The following is a 16,832-nucleotide window of genomic DNA, read 5'->3' as shown; positions in this document are numbered from 1 at the left end:
ATAATGAGCAAAATTATTGGGGGAAATATAATGCCTTCTGTACAAACTTTAAAAGTAAGAAAAACATCTTGTTAACACTTCAGCCTCCATAACCACAGCTCACATGTAATATAGTACTTTTCGTTTGCCTGGGCTTCGTGTTCTAAGTGTTTTTACCTGGAGTAATTCATTAAATCCTCACAACAGTCCTGTAAGTTAGTTCCCATTAGGATCCTTCATTACGTGGGCAAAGAAGTTGAAGTCCCAAAGGTTAAGTGATTTGCACGAGGTCCCACAACTAGAGGCATATCTGGGATTCGAATGCAGGAACCTGGTTCCAGGACCCTGACTTAATCACTCCCTTTACTGCTCTCCACAGGTGAAAACCAGTCTCTCTGTGTTGCTGTAAACAACAGGGCAGGTTTTACTTGGCCCTGAAATTCACATTTTTGTAGCTTTTGTCTCTGGTAACAGTCTTCACAAGCAGTCAGACACATCGAGTACATGCTTTGGAGTAAGTCCAAGAAAGTAGATGTAGGGAAAACAGTTTAAACACGGAACCTTTAATGTGCATTACCCAGTGGCCGGAGAAAACGTGCCTAGGGAGGAAGCGACATCCTACCAACCATGTACAAACCGTGCTTCAGACCCCCTCACTGACACTGGTCTATGCAGTCAAAAACAACAGATGAGTGAAATGAATCTTGTGCAAAAGCAGGTAGGAATAACTGCCAGTTTCAGATCTTAAGATCCAAGGGGAGACGTGTGTGAAGCTTTCATCAGCAGATACCTGTGACCATTTCCACGTTTCCTCAGGGCACCTCTGCAGGTTCCCCGTCCTGTTCAGAATCTCACCTCCTGCAGGTGACCAAGACAACAGGTAGCACCTGCTGACCCTTGAACCAGGTGATCTGTTCTCTGCTGGAAGGAAACCTATCCCCTTCATGGATTATAACAGCAAAAACTTGAATGCATATCCTAAAGAATATCACTTTAGGATATCCCATCACCCATCACTTCACACGTGCACCTTGTCCATTTGAGCATGGGGTTAATTTTTAAGTGTAAAAACACTATTAGTGAAGTAATAGTGCTATTAGTGAAGTGCTGTCTTTATTGTGCTTCCAGATCCTATTGATCATCGCCTCAGTTATTGGGATCATTGTCTACAGGCTCTCAGTGTTCATTGTATTTTCTGCAAAACTTCCCAAGAACTTTAATGGGACAGATCCAATCCAGAAGTACCTGACTCCACAGACGGCCACGTCTATCACTGCTTCCCTCATCAGCTTTATCATCATCATGATTTTGAACACCATATATGAAAAAGTAGCAATCATGATTACTAATTTTGGTAAGGTCCTATTATAGTTTAGGTCATTTCTAAGACATTTTTGGAACGTGGTGAGAAATAGAGACTGTCTCTTTTAGGCATTTCAATTTCCATATGTTACAAATTTTAGAAAATTTCAAGTGTAAACATATTTTATCTAACCTGTGTGGGAAATGAATTATCTACAGCTTTGCATTAGTAAAAGGGACAAAGCAAAGACAATCATTATAATGTCCAAGCTCTGTGTAAACAGATCAGTGCTGAATAATATTTTCAATTACATTAGATCACGTACCCTATTGTTGAAAGTAAATAGTCTCTTTATTACAAATAAGTGGAATAGGGTCATGGTTCCAGTGGCAAATAGGCTCCTTTTTTGCTGAGAGGACAAGTAATCACAGTGTTGTGTGGCTTCCCCCCATGCTGTTCATATTAATATAGCTCTGTTCTCATCAGCTCCAGCTTTTGTAATAAATGTTTCTCTCTCTCTCTGGCTTGTATCCCAGGCAGCTGCTTCCTGGCCAGAGTTAAGCGCTCCCCACATGCTGCATATGCCTGGGTCATTCTCCGAATGGTCTGCTCAGTGGTCATCTTCTGAAAATGATCAGACTGATTTAAATTCTCAACCCGGAGGATGACCTGCTTCCTCTTCCCCAAATTCTCGTAACAAGTTCCCCCTTGTTTTGTTTGTTGTTTCAACAGTCCTACCTTATTGCAATTCAGGAAGACAAGAATATCATTTAGCAGGCTGTTCAAAAATAATTTTTTGTCCACTCAGACCTGAGAGAGAACAGCCTTTGCCCATTTGAAAACATTGGGGTTGTAAATTTTCAGGAACCCTTGAAGATTTTTGCCATGTGGGATATTGCATTCTTGGGGGAGGGGGCAGACTCTTGTAACAATGTGTGAACTTAACACAGCAGCTATATTAAGGAATTTAGAACAGCTTAAATGAAAACAGTGTGAATTGTATTTTCTTTAACATGTTAACTCATGTATCAGTGTCTTCGATTAGGGTCTCAAAGCTGTTCACAATTCTAAAATCTTGCCTTTATTTAACTACAGAACTCCCAAGGACCCAGACTGATTATGAGAACAGCCTGACCATGAAGATGTTCTTATTCCAGTTTGTCAACTACTATTCTTCATGTTTCTACATCGCATTCTTTAAGGGCAAATTTGTAGGTTATCCAGGAGACCCAGTCTATTGGCTGGGAAAATACAGAAATGAAGAGGTATGAGTATAGAACTGCAATCTTTTGACCGTTTAAGCTGCTTTGTGTTTTCTCCCAGTTGCCCAGTGAAGAGTTTCTTCACCGTATGTTCTTCAGATTCTTTTTGCCTCAGCAGAATAAATATCAGAAAAAAATAAAATTAATCCTTCTCAATTTCACGTTAGACCCATCTAAAATTTAAATGAGATTTTCTTTTTAATATTCCAGTGTGACCCAGGTGGCTGTCTCCTTGAACTGACGACACAGCTGACAATAATCATGGGAGGAAAAGCAATCTGGAATAACATACAAGAGGTGTTACTTCCGTGAGTATTAAGTCGTGTAATCTTGGGGATATGATAAGGGATGGGAGAGCCCACCCATCCAAATCATTTGCCTATGTGTTCACACAGTTGGATGCCTACCTCTAAAATGGAGTAAACTCTATTTAGTAAAAGTCTCCAGACAAGATGGTCCAACCAACGGTGTGAACGTATCCAGTTTTTAATAATTATGTTTTTAAAAAACCTACTTCTCTCTGTTTAACTTAAATCTCCATCTGCTACACTTTATGCGTATTAGCCCATTGTTGGTAGCTGACTGATCCCAGTCCATGGAGAGTTGGCCTTTTTTGGGACTGAACTATTTCCCCTCACTTCTCAGGACTTTCTCCTCCCTTTATAGGATGGTTTAAAAATCAACAGTTGTGATTTGTTGAGTTCCTAGTGTATGTCGGCCACTTGTATTAAGTGCTTTGTAGATCTCTCTCATTTAATTTTTCAAACAATTCTTATTTTTATCTCCCTTATGCAAATGAAGATTCTTTGGCTTAAAGAGGTTAAATGATTTATCCACATTTGCCTTATCCATAAGAGGCTACTGTGGGATTCAAATCCAAGATCCTAGGACTCCAAATCCATGTGCTTTCAAAAAGAGCGGTTCTCTTGTGGTCCTAAGGCACCAGGATTACATAATGTTTTAAGAGATAATCATCTAAAATGATAACCACAAATGTTTTGACTTACCGTTCTTTCCCTAAGAAATGAGAACAACAGATGTTGGTGTAGGTCACACTGTCCTTTTCAATTTTCACTGAAGCCCTATCCTGTATCAAAGCGAATAGTCCAGGGCCATCTCAATTTCTGCACATTTTCAGGGGGCTTATTATATTCATCTTTTATTGCTGCTGAACAGATTGCCACCAACTTAATGGTAATAGGACAATGAAAAAAACCCACAAAACAACACAGATTTAATATCTCACAGTTCTAGAAGTCACGAGCCTGACAGGGGTTTCAGTGGGCTAAAGTCAAGGTATTACCAGGGATGTGTTCCTTTCACAAGCCTCTAGGATGGATCTGTTTCTTTGCCTTTTCCAGCTTCTAGGTGTTGTCCACATTCCTTGGCTTAGGGCTTCTTTTCTCATCTCAAAGCCAGAAATATTGCGTGTCTCTGACTCTTCTGTAATCCCATCCCCCTCCCTCTCTCTTCCACCTTTATTGGCCCTGGTGATTACATTGGGTCCACCTGCATGATCCAGGAAACTATAAAAGTCCGCTCATTTGCAACCTTAATTCCTCCTTGCCATGTGACTTTAACATATCCATATGTTGTGGGGAGTAGGACATGGACATTTGGGGAGGGGGGTACATTTTTCTGCGTATCACACTTAACCTTTTCAAGATAATTTCTGACTCTGAGTTTCTGTGCTCACAAAACTTTTCACCTCCTTTCTGTGTCACCTTCCACATCTGTACTTTTTGCTCATGCCAACCCAAAGGCAGAGTGTGGTCCCTCTCCTCAGTGTCCTCTAAAACCACTCACACAAGCAGTCTTTACTGACATTTGGGACACGGAGGCAGAAAAACAACTTTATTTTGAAATAAAAAACCTCCATCTTTTAAAAGTCTTTCACCTCACTATATAACTGGATTTTGTGTGTGTGTGTGTGTGTGTGTGTGTGTGTGTGTGTGTGTGTGTGTGTGAGAGAGAGAGAGAGAGAGAGAGAGAGAGAGAGAGAGAATGAAAGCGAGCACACGAGTAGGGGAGGGGCAGAGGGAGAGAGAGAATCCCAAGCAGGCTCCGTGCTGAGCATTGAGCCCGACTCGGGGCTTGATCCCATAACCGTGATGAGATCATGACTGGAGCTGAAGTCAAGAGTCAGCCGCTCAACCAACCAAGCCACCCAGGCGCCCCAGGCTTTGTAGGCTTCAGGCTCTGCTGCCTGTCTTTCCCCCACCACAGACAACTTCCCTCTCTTTCTTTCTCTTCCCTCCCCTAACTTCTCCTCTCTGTTCCCCATTACCAAGTTCCTGTTCTTTCTCTTTGCAGAGCCGTTAACCTCTTTTTTTCTTTTCTTTCTGTATTTGTAGAGCAGGAACCTTTAGGTATCAATGTGTCCTTCTAGATTTCTTCACCAGGCTCATCCTCCGCCTTCAATGTAAAGTATCAGGGTCTGTCTTTAAACAGACACCCCCCTTTCCCACCCTAGCTCTCCCTTCTCCCCTCTCCCCCCTCATAAAAAAAGGGATTCTGGTCTTAGCTATAAAATTACTATTTTGGAGCCTTACAACTCAGTAAACAACCTTACCTTCACCGAGTTCTTATTCAGATTTTTCCAAATGAGTAAAAGTAGGCCATGCACAAATATTGGGTTTATATATGAGAATAAATATATCAAATAGAGGAAAGGCTTAACTCAGATTATTAAAAAGCATTTTTCTGAAGGAAGTAGGATAATTATTTAACACTAAATTTTGGTGACTAATTGGTTGTCAGTGAGCTATTTTCTGATTTCAAAACCATAGTGGGTGGGTGGCAGCGGGGGTTGGGGGGGGGGGAGTAGATTTCTTAAACTGGTACTAAGAAATTGGTATGAAATGAAACTTATTCACATGAAATATTTAAAAATAAAGGAGGTATTATGTATCCGTGGTCTGTTTATACCTGCACTTCAAGTGCGACTACTGTCGCACATTATCGCGACCTGAACTTTTCATTTGGATATTTCTACTCCTGGCCTAAAATACTTAAGGGCAGTGTGTTTTGAGTTATCTTTCCCTTGTCTGAAAACTGGGAATGCTAGATGTTAGCACTTGAGAGAGCAACAGGGGCTCTTCTCATCTCTGCTTCTTTGCGTCTGGCTGCCAGCTTCCTTCTTTCTTTCTTCACACAAAGTGAAAGATCTATCAGTTATCCCTGCTACCCACAACTACCCTCACCCCCAAAATACACAGGGATGGAGAGAAAAGCCTTGTAAGTTGGTGACTGTTTTCACACTGTTAAAATATGTCAAAACGAACACAGTGAAATGAATGTCACCACAAACTTAACCTTCTTCCACCCCACACCACCTGAGGTCCTTGGCAAGGACCCTTGGAGCAAACGGAGCAGCGCATCTGGCACTATGACCCAGCTTCCTTTTGGGGTCCCGCTAGCACCTAAATCGGTAGCTCGTATTTAGTGGGCGTGCTCTAGTGTGAATGAGTGACTCCCATCCTTCAGATACAGCACATCAGCAAAGTAACAGAGTTGTTTGTTTGTACCCAGAAAGCAAGCTCAGAGCCCTTTGGCCTTCCCAGCCTCACTTAGTATTTTGATATTTGAGGCATTCCTGGGAATTCTGTTCCGTATTTGACAAAAGGCTGACACAATCCCTGCATTAAGCCATTCACTCTGGAGAAATTTATATGCTAAAATGTTAAGTAAAATAATTAAATATCCAGAATGCCAGTAGCATTGTGCTTTGGCATTTAGATGATGGAGGGCTGTAATTTTCATCCTTTATATGTTTTCTGTATTTTCTACAATGGGTATGCACTACTTAAAGCAGGAAAGTGAGCTATTACAAGGGAAACTATCCCTTCTCAAGATCTGATTTGGCTAGAGGATGAACCAAAGATACACTGAGAGAACCCTAAATACAGTTATCCCTCACTATCCATACTCACTCTTTACATTCAGGAACAGTAAAATAGATTCAGATAGTGAAGGATGCTTATAATCAAAATTAGCAAATGGAAATACTGTAGAATATTCTACACAGAAATTGTGATTATCTGTAGTATGTGGATTAAATATGATAAAGATACAAAGAGAAAATGAGGTGTAAAGTGCTTTATACCATGCTTTACACATAATAAGGACTTACAGAAGGGTAACCTTTTGCAATGCTGTTATTGCTAATGTGCATGGTAAATTCCTAAGAAAATTGTGTTGTAAACCCTGCTAGCAGAAGAAAGATCCTACCCATGTCTAGCATCTGTATTTCTAAAAAGCTGTCTAAGTGATTCTCGTGTGCAGTCAAGATTGAGATCTCTGCACTAGAATCGGTTATAACCCACTAGAAAACCCAAAAGACCACCAACAGTGATGGATGGATGACAGCCCAAGATTTCCTACTACAGATGAGTGGTTCAACTCAGGAAGACTGAACAAAAGGCTCAGAGCCTGGAGCTCAGAAAAGAAAGCTAGTCAGAAAGACTTCTAATATGACCTATTACAGGTGGAGGAAGGCAGTATCTCGAGAGAGGGAAGTACCAGCCGAGCCGGTCATGGGAGTGGTTGCCGGGACAGAGTTTCCATCCTCAGTCCAAATCGTAATGGATTTGGGGCCCTGATAGCAAAAGACCTGCTTCTCTGGGGCTTGGAGACGGTTCAGTCAAGAGGCTGAGGCTGGAAGTATGAAGCAGAGCCAAAAACAAAACAGTAGAAACCAGGAATCTCGTTGGATGTCCAGAAGGGTGATGGATGTGTCGTCGTTGATGCCACCTGGCTCACAAGGGTTCTGTCATGTGTAAAACTGCAGGTTCCCAGACCATGCTTTAGACTTGACTGATGCCAGAGCTTTGGGTTGGGATACAGGAAATAGCACCAGCAACAAGCATTTTGGGCCATTCGAAGTGCTGACGTGAGATCCACCGATCCAAGCATTTTCGTCCCCTAGTCAGAATCCTAAGTAGCTTAGGCTGTATTTACAGTCGTCCTGGCCTCAGCCAGTTAGCCTGTACTGGACAAAAGAAAATCCCGTGAAGGGGGTTTTGGTGTGTTAGGAAATGTGCTAAATATTTTACCTGTTCTGAATTAGTTAATCCTGACAGAATTTTATCCTGACAGGGTTTTATCACCCATTTTATTTGAACTTGACTGAAGTTAAATAGTAAGCATTGAAGTGTAGATTCACATTCAGGGGTGTCTGAGACCATGTCCCCTCCACTTTCCACAGCTGCCTGTTGTGTCCGTCATGTCATAGAAGAGAAAAAAATGGGAAAAGATTGTGAAACCAGGGGCACCGTCTGTTGTAGAGAAATCTCCCCTTTGTAAACCTCAGGGAGTGGTCAGTGAAGTTGACACAGACCAGCCAGCAGTGGGAAACCTAATAGCATAATGAGCTATTTGTAACGCGTATCTCCACGGGGGGCAAGGGGAGTGCACACCCACACAGGTGCACGTGCAACACACACAGTTGTCTTTACAGTAGCGTGAGGCCTTCTCATTTCCTGAATTTGAAATCTGTACAAGTATATTGTTTAATCAGCCAAAGCTTGGCCCAGACATTTGTATTTGACGTTCTTTGCTGCTGTTGTGCCTCTTCTGGTGAACTCCCTGAGTAGACCACAAGCCAGCTGTTGCCTTAGGGGACAACGGTTCTTCAGGCTACAGGTGCACACCTCATTTCACTGCCAGACTTCAATTTATTTTCAGGAAAAAGAGCCATAGAAAAGGGGGAAACATTTATTCGGAGGCTTTGAGAAAGAAAATAACATATAAGACAAGAGACGACTCTGTGGGGCCAGTGTCTGATAGAGCAGAGCACTAGGCTGTGTTTTCAGCCAGCTATGCACTGTGACTTTGAGGAGGCATTTTGCTTCTCTGGTCCTTGATTTGTTCAGCTTAAACTAGGGTCTTGGACCTATTTCATCTAAAATGAAAATACATCACTTTTCTCTCAGAGCCCTTCAATGGCTCCCTGTTTCCCCCAGAGTAGAAAATGCCCAGATCTCCACAGTGGTCTCTTAGGCTCCCCACTCCTCAAAACTTCCAGCCTGGTTTCCTGCTAGGCCTGGACCACACCAGGCTCCATGCTGTCTGTCAGATGTAGGAGGCCTGTTCCTGCCTCTGGGTCCTGTAGTTGCTGTTCTCTCTGCCTCTTCATATATTTATTCAAATGTCATTCTTGGTGACAGCCCTTCCCTGCCACCGCCCCACTCCCCTACCACAAATGCCAACACTCCACTCCTTACTCTGCTTCGATCTTCTCCAGGGCACTGTTACCAGCTCGCATACCATGTCTGTCTTCATTTTTTCTCTGGTGACTTCATTCTGGAAAGACCATTGTGGATAATGGTAGGGAAATGGGGGAAAAAAATAAAGTTGATCAAATGAAAGTCTTTTTAAAAACTAACTGTCCATGGGGCACCTGGGTGGCTCAGTCATTTGAGCATCCAACTTCAGCTCGGGTCATGATCTCATGGCTCCAGAGTTCAAGCCCCACATCAGGCCCTGGTGTCAGTTCAGAGCCTGCTTCAGATCCTCTGTCTCCCTCGTGCCCCACTCGTGTACAGACATGCGCGCACGCTCTCTCTCTCTCTCTCAAAAATAAAATAAAAACATTAAAAAAATCAACTGTCCACGTGGAAAGGAGCTGGGAGAAAAAAATAATAGCAGTTACGATCTTAAAACTCAGTACATAGTGCTGCTTTTCAAAATACTTTCAGGTAAAGAAGAAGGAACAAAAAGAAATTTAGCATGAAACCAAGAAATTAATTTCTTGGGAGGATTATGTGTTTAGCTTGAGATATCTGCAAAGTAATTGGATAATATTCTAATTGATAGTTTGATCTTTTTGGCAGCTGGGTCAAGAACCTGATTGGACGATGCCGCACAGTTTCCAGAGCAGAAAAGATAGCCCCACGATGGGAACAAGACTACCACCTGCAGCCCATGGGCAAACTGGGATTGTTTTATGAATATCTTGAAATGAGTAAGTCCTTACTGAAGTTTTAGTTGATATAAAAATTAGATTGGAGCATGTTTTGGATCCCACATAATTACCTGGCATATTGAAATGAAGAGAAGCATGTTTTTCTCCACTAGATCAAAGTACACAATCAGGCTTTCAGATAAGGTGACTGTGTGGATCCTTGTCAATATGTATGTTGTACAAAGCTAAAGATTTATTACGAAGCAGTGGACTGGAATATTCGTTGAGATACCTCCTCACCATCCTCAGAGCACTCTAACCATGTTGTCTGAGAATGAACTCAGAACTATTATTAGAGGTGATTCAGCTTGTGCTGGAGTCCACGCAGGCACAGCTGTTGGCCGATACACTTGTGAATGAGTCATTGAAGCAAGCCTGGACAGAGAGCCTGTAGGCACATGCTGTTTCGTGGCAGGCAGGATCACAGGGTTCCCCTCTGACACCTCCCACCTGCCTGTAACAGCATCTCTATTTCTTCTGGCCCACGGTTTCTGCCTGGTTCTTTGACCTCATGGATAATCACTGGCTTGAATTCAGAACCATTTTGCTGGTTTGGGATTAAGAAGTTAGCACAGGTCCCCTCTTTCTTGAATGCTTTGTCCACTTGTGCAGTATTTGCTTGGGCTCTGTTTCTGTTCATTGGACTTGACCCTGAGCTCTTAGGTGCCTTTAAGTGGACACATCTCAAAACAGATTTCCAGAGGAAACACCATCTTTTCTATTATGCATAACACACTTATATCTTATTAGGAGGCTAACGATTTATGTGTTTTAGATCTGTGCCCTTTCAGCTAACCATTGCACTGAACTATAATTTTTTTCAGCTTAGGGGATTAGGAAAGGAGGCAGAACATTTTGGTTGACAGGCTGTGCATTTATGCAGAGGGGTTTGTGTGTTTGCAAAGATACCCCTTTGCAGTTCCTGTTTACAAGTCTGCAGATAGAGGATGGTTTTTATTAAATCACATTCTATATATAAAATAATTGCTTTTAAAAATATACATGAAACATGGAAACACATCTGCTTCTTTCAGTGAGTGAAAGGTTCATCTTGTAGCACCTTCAGTCAACAATACTTTGCAGCCTGGAGTTTGATTTAAATTTCATTTTTGCTTTTGTTAGTTTTCGGGACCAGGTTCGTTTAAGGGTGTAGCTTCAGTACATAACGTAGAAGCTCTATTTATTTATTTATTCTGTTAATTTTCAAAAGAACTGTAAGAAAATTACCTCTGATTCCAAAATGAGTCATAATTGTAAATATCTCTTATTGGAGCTATTATCAGCATTAATAACAACAACATTCTGGGGAAGAATATCATTTGTTATTTTAGCACTGAAAACATACCTTGAAAAAATAGAGTTATTTTTCTGTAGTTGATTAGTCAAATAAAGAGCATTGTGAGAAAAAGTTATAGGAAAAGGTTGTGCTTTGGGGAGAAATTGGTATGACTTTTAGAGTTTCATAGTCTCATTAAAATAGTTACCAACAAAATAATTCGGCTTCATCCCACCCTACAAGAAAGGATAGAATAACGACTATTACAGAGATATTTTTTAGATTTATTAAATTGTTTTCCTATTATCTAAATAATACCTAATGAATTAGAAAAATTAATTTTTGAAAGCAGTCTGTTCCATATTCAATACCAGAGTGAAACTATTTTTTGTTATTTTACTTTGTGAGAGAGAGAATTTCCAAGTGCCTCTTGAATTATTTTTGTTCCTCTAAAATAAATATAGAGTGCCTTTGTCGATGGCCTCGTTATAGTTTCCTCCTGCTTCTTCCCATATTCATTAATGACACCACCATCTACCTTCTTAATTATGCCTCCTAGCTGCTGAAGCCAAACATCTTCTGGCAAATGAGCCTGGAGCCTTGTATCCAACCGCCAGCTCTAGTCCCCTCTGCCCAGTGGAGGGGACTAGATCTCCCTTCTGCCTGAAACACCATTCTCTTCTCTACCTGAAGAACTCCTGCCAAGCCTCAGTAGTAACCCTCAGCTTTTCACACAAATTTGCCGCTCTTTTCTGTAGGCATTAATAGTACTTGATTCCTGCCTTGATGGCATCTGGTTGTGGGTATACCTGTCCCCTGGCTAACTAATCCTGTTCGAGGTAGCTACAAAGCCTTTGCATCTCTCAGTCTTCAGCTGGAGCACCACTGTCTGGACCTAATACTCATAGATATTTATTCAAGTGACCTGAGCTTGGAGTTTCAACACATACATACAACTGCTAGTTGAGTTTACGTTAATATTGCCCCTACCATCCCAGTGAAGTTCTTTTTTTTTTTTTTAGTTTTATTTATTTTTTAAAATTTATACCCAAATTAGTTAGCATATAGTGAAACAATGATTCCATGAGTAGATTCCTTAATGCCCCTTACCCATTTAGCCCATCCCCCCTTCTACAACCCCTCCAGTAACCCTCAGTTTGTTCTCCATATTTATGAGTCTCTTCTGTTTCGTCCCCCTCCCTGTTTTTATATTATTTTTGTTTCCCTTCCCTTATGTTCATCTGTTTTGTCTCTTAAAGCCCTTGTATGACTAAAGTCAAATGATTTTTGTCATTCTCTAATTTCACTTTGCATAATACCCTCCAGTTCCATCCACGTAGTTGCAAATGGCAAGATTTCATTCTTTTTGATTGCCGAGTAATACTCCATTGTATATATATACCACATGTTCTTTATCCATTCATCCATCGGTGGATATTTGGGCTCTTTCCATACTTGGGCTATTGTTGATAGTGCTGCTATAAACATGGGGGTGCATGTGTCCCTTTGAAACAGCACACCTGTATCCCTTGGATAAATGCCTGTAGTGCAATTGCTGGGTCGTAGGGTAGTTCTATTTTTAGTTTTTTGAGGAACCTCCATACTGTTTTCCAGAATGGCTGCACCAGCTTGCATTCCCACCAACAATGCAAAAGAGATCCTCTTTCTCCTCATCCTCGCCAACATCTGTTGTTTCCTGAGTTATTCATGGTAGCCATTCTGACAGGTGTGAGGTGGTATCTCATTGTGGTTTTGATTTGTATTTCCCTGATGATGAGTGACATGGAGCATTTTTTCATGTGTGGGTTGGCCATCTGGATGTCTTCCTTGGAGAAGTGTCTATTCATGTCTTTTGCCCATTTCTTCACTGGATTAAACTAAAAGGCAACCGACAGAATGGGAGAAGATATTTGCAAATGATATCAGATAAAGTGTTAGCTTCCAAAATCTATAAAGAACTTACCAAACTCAACACCGGTGAAGTTCTTTATGGCATATGTTTTTTGGGTTTTATTTTTGAGCGAAATTTCTGTTATCTTTAGTGAATTCCCCACCATCCTTTGAGATTATTAAAGTAACCCTGGTCTGTTAACCAAATTGCTTCCCCAGATGTCTGGTCTTAACATCTGAGAATTCAGACACAGGACATAGAGAGATAGTCTGTCAGTCTAAAATCTAGCTTCAAAACCAGAAGATACCATTTTGTACTTACAGCACAGACACCCAGTCTCTTGTGAACTTGGTGAGGCCTTCTTAGGGAACGGGTGACATAAATGAAATGCAAGAAAATGATGGAGTGGACCCTGTTTGTCTCTGGCCCTGCCTCCTCTATCCTTGTTAACTTGACCTCACCATCCTCCATCTCCAAGTTAATTTTCAAAGATCTATTCAAACAGTGACCTTCATATATTATTTTGTCCACCTAATTTACTATAATTAGTACCAACTCTTCTTTAGCATTTCCTTGTGCCCACCCGTTTTCCTCTTTCTCCAGTGCTAACCCCACCTCAGCACCCCACTATACTTCTCCAGGACTCAGGCCTGTGTTCTTCCATTTCCTCATCTTCACTGTTTCCTCCCACTACCTGCATTGGTATTTCCTCATCTTTGCAGGCCTCCTACCTCTTTATTCATTCATCTGATAAACATTTATGGAGCACCTGCTATGCCAAATACTCTTGTCAGTTGCTGGGGATACCAAGACAAGTAAGACTTGGTGCCTGCCCTTACAGAGCCAAGTGAGGGGTGGTCAGTATTTGGTGGATTGTTAAGAAAGTAAATGCAGATGGGACTTTCTAGAGCACATGAGATTTGAATTGGATTTTGAACAGTGAATGGAAGTTGTTTCAAATATGGTAAAGGGAATGGACATTTCATGTAAAGAGGTGGACATTTAACAGTACAAGGACATGAAACAGCTTGGCCAGTTCAAAGTATGGCGAGAACAAAGGATCCATAGGTGGGAATGTCAGGTAAGCAAGGACTGTGTCATAATGGGTCTCATGTGGTCATCCAGGGAACTAGAACTTCTCCTTAATGAACTTATCCTTACCCATGGGAATATTTGTAAGCAAGAGAACTATATAATGTTTATGTTGACAAAGATCAGATCATTCTGGCAGCAGAATGGAAGATATTTTGGTAGGAGAAGGATATTTTGGGAGGCTACACCAGGTAACCCACACAACTAGGTAATCCCCACACCTAAATAGAGGCAGTGGGTATGGGCATAGAGATCAGGGAGACAGATTGGACAAGTGCTGAAGAGATGACTAGTATGGTAGGTGAGGAATAAAATTGGTGAGATAATTTCCAGGAGATTGAATGTGCAGGTAGAATATGAGGAGAGGAGCTGGTGTCAAGGAAATGGTTCAGTGTTGAATATTTCAAGTGTGAGGTGTCGATGGGATGGATCCGTAGAAATGTCCATTAGAAAGTTGGATTCCCCAGGAGCTCAGAGAAGCTGCAGGTAAGACCCTGGGGGTGATTCAGGCATGCCAGACACAGAATTGATGATGAGGCCCTGGGGAAATGGGGCATTTAAAGGGTAAATGGGGAAAGAAATCCACAAAGGAAGAATAGCAGAACAGTTGGAAGAAATGTAGCAGAGAGTTACTCCAACATGGAAAGCTTAGAAGGTGAGAATGTTGCTTAAGAGGAATTTGAACACTGACTAAAAGGAGCATAATGCAAAATAAGCGGGCAGGGTGGGGAGGCAAGAGTTGAAACCACACTTAATTGCTGGCACAGTGGGAAAAGGTAGAAGGAGCACTACAGGTAGTGTTTAAAAGAAATTATGTGCGTGCATGCATGCGTGTGGACGCACGTGCACACACACACACCTTCGCTTTTTAAAATTATTTAAGTAAAACAGAAGTCAGGGGGAAGGCATTCCACTGAGAGGGAAATGTTTGGCCATATCAAAAGCTGCCTAGCAATCAAACAAATAAGGACTGAAAATGTACCCTGGCTTTGAAATCTGCAGCCACTGCATAGTGAGCATAGGGAGGGCCGTGGCAGGATGTAGGGCTTTGAGGAGGGAATAAGCAGAGAAATAGTTGAGGTACTTTTTCAAGAAACTCAAAGTGAAGAAGTAAGCATAGAGCATATTAGCAATATAGGGTTATGGAAAAGTTTTAGACAAGGATTATTTTTGTTTTTACATTGGGTATTTATTGCCTTGCAGAATCGGTAGGTCTTTTTTGTTCTTCATTTCAAAGCTTACAAAGTTCTTCTCGCTTGAATATCAAAACAGATGATACCATGTTGGTTTTTCTGGTGCATTATTTTTCAGTGAATCCATCTCTCTTTTGATGTCAAAAGGGAGGACTCCATACCAGTTTTTTCCAGTGATGTAGCTGATTGCTCCAACACTTGAATCCACTGATTTGAAGCATCACTTTTTATAATATAGTAAACTCCCATGAATATCTGCATCAATTCTGTTTAATTCATACTATTAATGCACTAGATCTAAACTGTTTCAATTCCAGAGCATAATAATATACATTATTAGAATCTCTCAGAGGTAGACCTATTGTATCCTCTTCCAGAATGTCTCTCCTGTCGGTCGAAGCATTCCTTTTCATTATTTTACTTGTGTACTTGTGTATATTTCTTGAAAAACTTTAGCATCCTCTTTCAGCTTTAAAAAAAAATACCCATTTGGGATCACTAACTGAATTTGTATTGGAATTCTAAATTATATTTTGGAGAAAAAAATTGATATAAGTCCCCCCATGTTGAGTCTGCCCAATTAAGAAGCATATGGTACATCCTACCATTCATTCATTTATCATTATTTGTTGTTATTTTTTAAGACCATTATCATACCTTATTAACATTTCTCACTAACTTTTTCCTAAATAGTCTATACTTTTGTTGTCATTATAAATAACATCTTTTCTGTTTTGGATTTTTAACTGGGTTGACTGCTTGCATAGTCCTCATTTCTGGCTTCTCTTGAATAATAAGATCAGGCAACATTGGACCCTCATTCCAACATGGCAACTGTATGCAGTCCCTTCCATTTCATTAGGCTATGCACTTGCCAGTTTACCACATTTGACTGCACCCACTCCACACATTTCTATTACTTGCCTGGCCCCTAGCAGGCAGATGAATTCATTTAGGGGTAGGTGATGCATAGACACAGTCAGCAGCATAATACCAAGCATTGGTGTCAACATCTATGATATCATCAACTCCGGTAATTGTCTGTCTTCCCTGAAGATGATGGCTCTTGCCTGGCCTGTGGACCTGCCAGATCTTTCCAGCCCTCTCTGTTCTTCTGCAGCATACCCTGGCTTCTCAGACCAGAAGAACATGCCAGCTCCTTCTACCTACATACCCCTCCACAGTCTTGCCCTTCCTCGCCTGATTGGTCCCTGCCCCCTGTTCTGAGCAGTAGCTGTGAAGGGGCTGTAAATCTTCCTGGCATTCACAGCCTTAGTCCCATATCTGTACTCGTTTACTTGAAAGATTTCTTTTAGATCTCTGGCCTTATTTCTAACCTTTACCTCCCTGTGGTACAGCTTGCCCCAATCTCTGCCGCCCATCTATAGCAATGCCACCTAAATTACAAGGAGAAAAATACTTCTAACCCCTCACTTGGATATTTACTTAATATGACCACATAGATGGCAACCACTTCCAGATAAAAATTCTTGAAGGATTATATTTTGCCTTATTAAGATAATTTTGTCACATACATTTCTGTGATTTGTAATAATATTACAAATTCTCTGAAGGCATGGCAACTTGGCGTTTGCAGACTCAGGGAAGGTCTCTCATTTGCCTATTTGCAGCATATTTCCTCTAACATTCTCTACACATAGCCTTCCCAAAAGTACATTTCTTATTTCTTTTGAACTTGTTAGATACTTCCACAATACTCCTTTTCTTTTTTTAACCCAAAATCATGAATCATCTTCCAACATTGTTATTTCAACAGAGAATGAGTAACATACTGAGAGTGTCCCAACTTGAATACCAGCAAATAACTTGAGTTGATTAAAGATTTTAGGTCTATTATTCCTGTTAAGTGTA

At 41.1% G+C, this 16,832-nt stretch overlaps 1 protein-coding gene across 2 annotated transcripts in view; it reads left to right on the top strand.

Moving 5' to 3' along the window:
* Positions 1-16,832, top strand: part of ANO6 (anoctamin 6) — a 196,606-nt gene that overhangs the window by 164,621 nt on the left and 15,153 nt on the right. For both annotated transcript variants that reach the window (XM_058743042.1, XM_058743044.1), the window contains 4 exons: positions 1,108-1,333; positions 2,378-2,547; positions 2,755-2,852; positions 9,378-9,508. In XM_058743042.1, the coding sequence (XP_058599025.1) occupies positions 1,108-1,333; positions 2,378-2,547; positions 2,755-2,852; positions 9,378-9,508 (625 nt within the window). The remainder of the gene's footprint in view (positions 1-1,107; positions 1,334-2,377; positions 2,548-2,754; positions 2,853-9,377; positions 9,509-16,832) is intronic.

Source organism: Neofelis nebulosa, chromosome 8 (assembly GCF_028018385.1).
Source record: "Neofelis nebulosa isolate mNeoNeb1 chromosome 8, mNeoNeb1.pri, whole genome shotgun sequence".
NCBI classification, from domain to species: Eukaryota; Metazoa; Chordata; class Mammalia; order Carnivora; family Felidae; genus Neofelis; species Neofelis nebulosa.
This window is presented reverse-complemented; position numbering and strand designations above follow the sequence as displayed.